We start from the raw sequence: 9,408 nt of genomic DNA on the forward strand, positions 1-9,408 counted from the left end.
GTTCCAAACCCTGCACAGCGTAACACACAGGGGTCAGGGAGAGAGGGTATTATCTTCCACATCCATTTCAGCCTTTTTTTGCATGCAATCACTAGAACATAATTCCTGCCTGTCCTTCTGCAACTGCCATGCAAATGGGATGACACCGGATCCCTCCAACACAGCCATCTGGGGCTGCGGAGTACAATTGGGCGATGACAACGTGCGATGCAGAGAAATTAGGTCAGTCATCGAGACTCCAGAACAACTACGCATTCAAAGCTGGAATAAAAACAGCAAATCCTACCAAATGTACCAAATAAATAAAATCACAAGTGTATGAATAAACGTCACATTGTCTCAATCCCTGTGTGTCATCTGGGGGCGTATAATCCTTCAGAGGATTATAAATTGCAAATAGAACAGAAAACACGAATATAGAAATTTAAAGTAAGCAGATTAATTGGAGCAATACATTTTGCAGTGCTAAATAATGGGAAACAGACAAAGTACACCTCTCTGTTGGGAGTCAGTAAATCTAGTGTTTCAAAGTTGCATAAAAAGTCACAGCTACAACTAATCTGTATCACTAAAACAGACACGGAAATGCCATAACAGGGAAACATAAAACACCACCATGAACTGAACAACTGCTGATGCACAAGACATCGCAAACATCAAGCTTGTCCCAATTAATTTAGGTACGACTATGGGATGAATACAGTCTGCAAAGTGTCAATTGTTTAATACAAACTCCCGCAGCTCCGTTCCAAAGGCTAGCCTTATTTTTAGGACACTGCGGTCAGTTTTATTGAAAATGATTTTATGCTTAGTCTTTCTGTGCAAATATTGCATTAATTATTAGTAGAACTTGTATTATTTTAGCTTTAGGGCAATAAGGACAGTTAGGAGAGACTGCTATTGGGCCAAAACTATTTTCTTGTGCATATTGTACAGAGAAAAGCCAGACAAAACCAGGAACACACACCTTCCACTATTACTCACCGCGCTAGTCTCATGTATTTATACCACAGCTGTATTATCTAGCTAAGGTCAAGGAACAATGCAGCACATATTTGTGTCTGCAGCTACAGAAAACCTACAGGGCAGTGGCATTTGTCGAGCAGCCTCTGACTAGGCATCGTGGTAATACAGGACATAGGTATATAGTAATGGATAATGGATAACGGCTGATTCTGACTTGGGAGCAAAACAAACCCAAAAACATGTAACTGCACCTGGAACAAACCATGTTGCAAATATATTTATTATGTTTGCATGCAGGGTAAATACTGGCGGCTCCTGCATGTAGCCCAAAGATGCTGGTCAGTTTTATTTTTACACTGCAATTTACATTTGGGTTTGAACACACACCTCCGGAATATAACTCTCTCTGCACATCATCTGCCCCCATGTAGTGCAGCATGGTTTTACCAAGGTGTACACTTAGGGGGCTATTAAGAGGTGGACGCAGACGTCTAAAAATCTCAAATGGGCGATTTTCGCACGTTGGTGGTCGCATCATGATCGACAGGCGTTTTTGGGGCCGGACGATGGAGTCGCCTGCGTTTCCTGCAATTATAAACATGACGGAAGTACGCCTGCAAATATCATCCTCTATTTGGCCTCCAGCATACGATTTTAGTGATCGCAGATTTTGCTATTTTGCAAAAACTTCCACCAACTCTGAATAACCCCCTTTTTACTTAATAAAAATATTTTTTTTTTAAAGAACCGTTTTTTGTTCATTTGCGGACAGAAGCTAAAAATGGATGCTGAGACTTGTAGTTCTCACCAGTGTGACACTACAAGTCTCAGCATGGTAGCACCTCTCATTATGTTTAGAGTTAGGGTGTGCAATCCAGCCCCCCCTATAAGTTCCAAAACAGGGGCAGGTCCCCATTGTGCCTACCGCTAATGTATGCGTCTGTAGCAGAAGTAAAATACCAGGAGAACGCGTGTGAATGGATTCGTGTGCAGTGGGATCGCTGCACATTCATTCTGCTGATGCACACACATTTTAAAGAGCAATAAGAGAAACCTGGGCTCTTGCTGCTGGCAATATTCCCACAGCACGCTAAGCAAACATCAACACTTTGCAGAACTGAAGGCTCCAGTTCTACTGAATGGCCGAGTAAATAGAAGTAAGCAAACAGAGCTGGAATCACGTCGTTATTTCCACTGCAACAGCAACAAGAAACACGGCTGTCATCGCAGCAGGCCGCCACATACACAGGTAACGCAACTCAGCCAACAACACCCACTGTGAGACGCGGACATCTGCGCTGGGCCATGACACCTGGAGAGTTACATGTAAATATAGGGGAAGGGGGATTACTGCAGGAAAGGTACAGCAAGTCCTTCCAGGGAAGCGATTCTCAACCTCTGTCCTCAAGGCACACTAACAGTCCAGGTTTTCCTGATATCCATGCTTGAGAACAGATGCTTAGATCGAAATAACGGAGGTACTAATCTAGTTACCTGTGCTCAAGTATGGCTATCCTTAAAACCTGGCCTGTTTGTGTGTTGAGGGCCGTGGCTGGAAATGCCTCTGCCAGGGTTATACGTAGCGTCTCGTGCTAGCAATGGTTGCTTAAAGTTTATATATGACTCTCAAAGTGCACATGACTTACTGTCCCGAGACCCCCACTCTCAGGGTGTGCAACACTTACTGGCCAGAGACCCCCACTCTCAGGGTGTGCAACACTTACTGTCCCGAGACCCCCACTCTCAGGGTGTGCAACACTTACTGGCCGGAGACCCCCACTCTCAGGGTGTGCAACGCTTACTGGCCGGAGCCCCCCACTCTCAGGGTGTGCAACGCTTACTGGCCGGAGACCCCCACTCTCAGGGTGTGCAACGCTTACTGGCCGGAGCCCCCCACTCTCAGGGTGTACATCACTTACTGGCCAGAGACCCCCACTCTCAGGGTGTACATCACTTACTGGCCGGAGACCCCACTCTTAGGGTGTGCAACGCTTACTGGCCGGAGACCCCCACTCTCAGGGTGTGCAACGTTTACTGGACCGAGACCCCCACTCTCAGGGTGTGCAACGCTTACTGGCCAGAGAGCCCCACTCTCAGGGTGTGCAACGCTTACTGGCCAGAGATCCCCACTCTCAGGGTGTGCAACGCTTACTGGCCGGAGCCCCCCACTCTCAGGGTGTGCAACGTTTACTGGACCGAGACCCCCACTCTCAGGGTGTGCAACGCTTACTGGCCAGAGAGCCCCACTCTCAGGGTGTGCAACGCTTACTGGCCGGAGCCCCCCACTCTCAGGGTGTGCAACGTTTACTGGACCGAGACCCCCACTCTCAGGGTGTGCAACGCTAACTGGCCAGAGATCCCCACTCTCAGGGTGTGCAACGCTTACTGGCCGGAGACCCCCACTCTCAGGGTGTGCAACGCTTACTGGCCGGAGACCCCCACTCTCAGGGTGTGCAACGCTTACTGGCCGGAGACCCCCACTCTCAGGGTGTACATCACTTACTGGCCAGAGACCCCCACTCTCAGGGTGTACATCACTTACTGGCCGGAGACCCCACTCTTAGGGTGTGCAACGCTTACTGGCCGGAGACCCCCACTCTCAGGGTGTGCAACGTTTACTGGACCGAGACCCCCACTCTCAGGGTGTGCAACGCTTACTGGCCGGAGACCCCCACTCTCAGGGTGTGCAACGCTTACTGGCCGGAGACCCCCACTCTCAGGGTGTGCAACGTTTACTGGACCGAGACCCCCACTCTCAGGGTGTGCAACGCTTACTGGCCGGAGACCCCCACTCTCAGGGTGTGCAACGTTTACTGGACCGAGACCCCCACTCTCAGGGTGTGCAACGCTTACTGGCCGGAGACCCCCACTCTCAGGGTGTGCAACACTTACTGGCCAGAGACCCCCACTCTCAGGGTGTGCAACGCTAACTGGCCGGAGACCCCCACTCTCAAGGTGTGCAACGCTAACTGGCCCGAGACCCCCACTCTCAGGGTGTGCAACGCTTACTGGCCGAAGACCCCCACTCCCAGGGTGTGCAACGCTTACTGGCCGGAGACCCCCACTCCCAGGGTGTGCAACGCTTACTGGCCGAAGACCCCCACTCCCAGGGTGTGCAACGCTTACTGGCCGAAGACCCCCACTCCCAGGGTGTGCAACGCTTACTGGCCGAAGACCCCCACTCCCAGGGTGTGCAACGCTTACTGGCCGAAGACCCCCACTCTCAGGGTGTGCAACGCTTACTGGCCGGAGACCCCCACTCTCAGAGTGTGCAACGCTAACTGGCCAGAGATCCCCACTCTCAGGGCATGCAACACTTACTGGCCGGAGACCCCCACTCTCAGGGTGTGCAACGCTTACTGGCCCGAGACCCCCACTCTCAGGGTGTACATCACTTACTGGTCCGAGACCCCCACTCTCAGGGTGTACATCACTTACTGGCCCGAGACCCCCACTCTCAGGGTGTGCAACGCTTACTGGCCCGAGACCCCCACTCTCAGGGTGTGCAACGTTTACTGGACCGAGACCCCCACTCTCAGGGTGTGCAACGCTTACTGGCCGGAGACCCCCACTCTCAGGGTGTGCAACGCTTACTGGCCGGAGACCCCCACTCTCAGGGTGTGCAACGTTTACTGGACCGAGACCCCCACTCTCAGGGTGTGCAACGCTTACTGGCCGGAGACCCCCACTCTCAGGGTGTGCAACGTTTACTGGACCGAGACCCCCACTCTCAGGGTGTGCAACGCTTACTGGCCGGAGACCCCCACTCTCAGGGTGTGCAACACTTACTGGCCAGAGACCCCCACTCTCAGGGTGTGCAACGCTAACTGGCCGGAGACCCCCACTCTCAAGGTGTGCAACGCTAACTGGCCCGAGACCCCCACTCTCAGGGTGTGCAACGCTTACTGGCCGAAGACCCCCACTCCCAGGGTGTGCAACGCTTACTGGCCGGAGACCCCCACTCCCAGGGTGTGCAACGCTTACTGGCCGAAGACCCCCACTCCCAGGGTGTGCAACGCTTACTGGCCGAAGACCCCCACTCCCAGGGTGTGCAACGCTTACTGGCCGAAGACCCCCACTCCCAGGGTGTGCAACGCTTACTGGCCGAAGACCCCCACTCTCAGGGTGTGCAACGCTTACTGGCCGGAGACCCCCACTCTCAGAGTGTGCAACGCTAACTGGCCAGAGATCCCCACTCTCAGGGCATGCAACACTTACTGGCCGGAGACCCCCACTCTCAGGGTGTGCAACGCTTACTGGCCCGAGACCCCCACTCTCAGGGTGTACATCACTTACTGGTCCGAGACCCCCACTCTCAGGGTGTACATCACTTACTGGCCCGAGACCCCCACTCTCAGGGTGTGCAACGCTTACTGGCCCGAGACCCCCACTCTCAGGGTGTACATCGCTCACTGGCCAGAGACCCCCACTCTCAGGGTGTACATCGCTCACTGGCCCGAGACCCCCACTCTCAGGGACATTGCCACGTCGACCTTTTCCAGGTGTCGTCCGATAGTGGTCGACCGAAGGACCGTATCCCAACTAAACATCACATTTACCAGTAGGTGTGATATGGGTGACCGGCGCAGGGGGAAGGGCGTGCTCGGAGGCAACCGCACTCTATGGATGTCATGCATGCCGACCGTTGGGGATGTTGAGGGGGCGGGGTGTAGGGGGAGGTTATGTGACCGCCAGTCACATTACTACATCCTCTACCAGTGACCCAGGTGCATATCACTTACAGTTCAGGGGCATTTAGGGTGCACAGCACTCACCAGTCTTATGGTGCACCTTACTCAATGGCCTAGAACCCTCAGTCTGCGTGTGCCTCTCTCATTGGCCTAGAACCCTCAGGCTGCGTGTACCTCTCTCTCTCACTGGCCTAGAACCCTCAGTCTGCGTGTGCCTCGCTAACTGGCCTAGAACCCTCAGTCTGCGTGTGCCTCGCTAACTGGCCTAGAACCCTCAGTCTGCGTGTGCCTCGCTCACTGGCCTAGAACCAAGTCACACTTCATCTCATTCCCAGACCTGGGACCTATAGTCAGGAGCCACCCCACTCACAGCCCGGGACCCACAGATAGGTGGGCATCCAACTCACAGCCCGGGACCCACAGATAGGTGGGCATCCAACTCACAGCCCGGGACCCACAGATAGGTGGGCATCCAACTCACAGCCCGGGACCCACAGATAGGTGGGCATCCAACTCACAGCCCGGGACCCACAGATAGGTGGGCATCCAACTCACAGCCCGGGACCCACAGATAGGTGGGCATCCAACTCACAGCCCGGGACCCACAGATATGTGGGCATCCAACTCACAGCCCGGGACCCACAGATAGGTGGGCATGCAACTCACAGCCCGGGACCCACAGATAGGTGGGCATCCAACTCACAGCCCGGGACCCACAGATAGGTGGGCATCCAACTCACAGCCCGGGACCCACAGATAGGTGGGCATGCAACTCACAGCCCGGGACCCACAGATAGGTGGGCATGCAACTCACAGCCCGGGACCCACAGATAGGTGGGCATGCAACTCACAGCCCGGGACCCACAGATAGGTGGGCATGCAACTCACAGCCCGGGACCCACAGATAGGTGGGCATCCAACTCACAGCCCGGGACCCACAGATAGGTGGGCATCCAACTCACAGCCCGGGACCCACAGATAGGTGGGCATGCAACTCACAGCCCGGGACCCACAGATAGGTGGGCATGCAACTCACAGCCCGGGACCCACAGATAGGTGGGCATGCAACTCACAGCCCGGGACCCACAGATAGGTGGGCATGCAACTCACAGCCCGGGACCCACAGATAGGTGGGCATGCAACTCACAGCCCGGGACCCACAGATAGGTGGGCATGCAACTCACAGCCCGGGACCCACAGATAGGTGGGCATGCAACTCACAGCCCGGGACCCACAGATAGGTGGGCATGCAACTCACAGCCCGGGACCCACAGATAGGTGGGCATCCAACTCACAGCCCGGGACCCACAGATAGGTGGGCATGCAACTCACAGCCCGGGACCCACAGATAGGTGGGCATGCAACTCACAGCCCGGGACCCACAGATAGGTGGGCATCCAACTCACAGCCCGGGACCCACAGATAGATGGGCATCCAACTCACAGCCCGGGACCCACAGATAGGTGGGCATCCAACTCACAGCCCGGGACTCTCAGTCAGGAGGCACCTCACTCACTGGCAGGGGACCCTCAGTCACTGGCAGGGGACCCTCAGTCACTGGCAGGGGCCACCTCACTCACTGGCAGGGGCCACCTCACTCACTGGCAGGGGCCACCTCACTCACTGGCAGGGGCCCCTCAGTCAGGGGCCACCTCACTCACTGGCAGGGGACCCTCAGTCAGGCGGCACCTCACTCACTGGCAGGGGCCACCTCACTCACTGGCAGGTGACCCTCAGTCAGGAGGCACCTCACTTATTCCCTGGGATCCTCAGTCAGGGGAAACCTCACTCAATGGCAGGGGATCAGCACCCGGCAGTCGGAGGCCGCGGCCTAGCTCATTCCCGGCCTCCCGTGCCCCCTCCTCCCCGCTCACCTGGCTGTTGCTGTCCTGCGGGAGGTTCCTGATCAGGATCTTCCTCCGGTTCCCGAGTTTCCACTTAGTTGTGTCCAGCCTCCGGGCGATCTCCGCGGGCTCCAGCTTCGGCAGAGTCCCGGCTCTCTCTCCCCAGCGGCCGGGAGTAGTGGCCACAGCCGGGGTCCCCGGGTAGAGCAGGGGTAGCCCGGTGCCCTGTACCGCCATCTTGCTGCGGCTGCCTCGCTCGATGTGTGCGGGCGGGGAGGAGCCGGGGATCTGCTCTCCTCCTTCTCCTCCCCTACCGGGGCGTCATCCACTGCCTGTCACCCGGCCGTCACCCAGTCACACAGCAGCGCCCGGGCCGGGTGTTTCCCAGTCAGACCCATGGGGCAACTGTGTCACTGGCTGGGGGGATTACATGAGGGTTTCCTGCTGTGCAGTATATACTGACTGAGTAATGCACATAGCAGCATCTAGGTCTATCACCCCTCTCTGTGCTCTGCAGCAGTGTACTCTCATCATCCTCTTTCATCATCATCATCCTCTCTCTCTCATCATCATCATCATCCTCTCTCATCATCATCCTCTCTCTCATTATCATCCTCTCTCAACATCATCCTCTCTCTCATTATCATCCTCTCAGCATTATCCTCTCTCATCATCATCATCATCCTCTCTCAACATCATCCTCCCATCATCATAATCGTCCTCTCTCATCATCATCATCATCATCATCATCATCATCATCCTCTCTCATCATCATCATCATCATCATCCTCTCTCTCATTATCATCCTCTCATCATCCTCCCTCTCTCATCATCATCCTCCCTCTCTCATCATCATCCTCTCATTATCATCCTCTCTCATCATCATCATCCTCTCTCTCATTATCATCCTCTCATCATCCTCCCTCTCTCATCATCATCATCCTCTCTCATCATCAATCATCCTCTCTCTCTCTCATACTCCTCTCTCTAATCATCATCCTCTCTCATCTTCATCATCCTCTCTCTCTCTCTCTCTCATCATCATCATCCTCTATCTCAGCTACACATACAGCGGTGCCTGAAAGTTTGTGGAACTTTAAGAATTTTCTATATTTCTGCTGAAATTCAGCCTAAGACTACCTCAGATTTTCACGCCAGCCCTAAAAGTAAAAGAGACCAAATGACACCTAAAAATCAGACGCGCCCATATCTTTATTGCAGAAAATAATCCAATATCACGTATATGTGAGGGGCAGAAGTATGTGACCATTGGTTTCAGTATCGGGTATGACCCCCTTGTGCAGCAATAACTGTATGTAAACGTTTCCGGTAATTGTTGGTTAGTCCTGAACATCGGCTTGGAGGACTTTGACCCCATTCCTCCGTACAGCTTCAATTCTGTTATGTTGGTGGGGTTCCTCCCATGAGCTGCTCGCTTCAGGTCCTCCTGCAACATTTCAGTTGGATTAAGGCAGAGGTTCTCAAACTCGGTCCTCGGGGGCCCACACAGTGCATGTTTTGCAGGTCTCCTCACAGAATCGCAAGTGAAATAATTAGCTCCACCTGTGGACCTTTTAAAATGTGTCAGTGAGTAATTAATAGTGATGTGCACCGGACATTTTTCGGGTTTTGTGTTTTGGTTTGGGTTCGGTTCCGCCGCCGTGTTTTGGGTTCGAACGCGTTTTGGCAAAACCTCACCGAATTTTTTTTGTCGGATTCGGGTGTGTTTTGGATTCGAGTGTTTTTTTCAAAAAACCCTAAAAAACAGCTTAAATCATTGAATTTGGGGGTCACTTTGATCCCATAATATTATTAACCTCAATAACCATAATTTACACTCATTTTCAGTCTATTCTGAACAACTCACAATATTATTTTTAGTCCTAAAATTTGCACCGAGGTCGCTG

At 53.8% G+C, this 9,408-nt stretch overlaps 1 protein-coding gene across 1 annotated transcript in view; it reads right to left on the minus strand.

The window, feature by feature from the left end:
• RAVER2 (ribonucleoprotein, PTB binding 2) overlaps positions 1 to 7,890 on the minus strand; it is an 87,212-nt gene extending 79,322 nt beyond the window's left edge. The window contains exon 1 of the mRNA XM_063939175.1: positions 7,532 to 7,890. Coding sequence (XP_063795245.1) covers positions 7,532 to 7,738 — 207 coding nt within the window. The 5' untranslated portion in view covers positions 7,739 to 7,890. The remainder of the gene's footprint in view (positions 1 to 7,531) is intronic.
• Between the last annotated feature and the right edge of the window lie 1,518 nt (positions 7,891 to 9,408).

Source organism: Pseudophryne corroboree, chromosome 9 (genome assembly GCF_028390025.1).
Source record: "Pseudophryne corroboree isolate aPseCor3 chromosome 9, aPseCor3.hap2, whole genome shotgun sequence".
NCBI lineage: Eukaryota > Metazoa > Chordata > Amphibia > Anura > Myobatrachidae > Pseudophryne > Pseudophryne corroboree.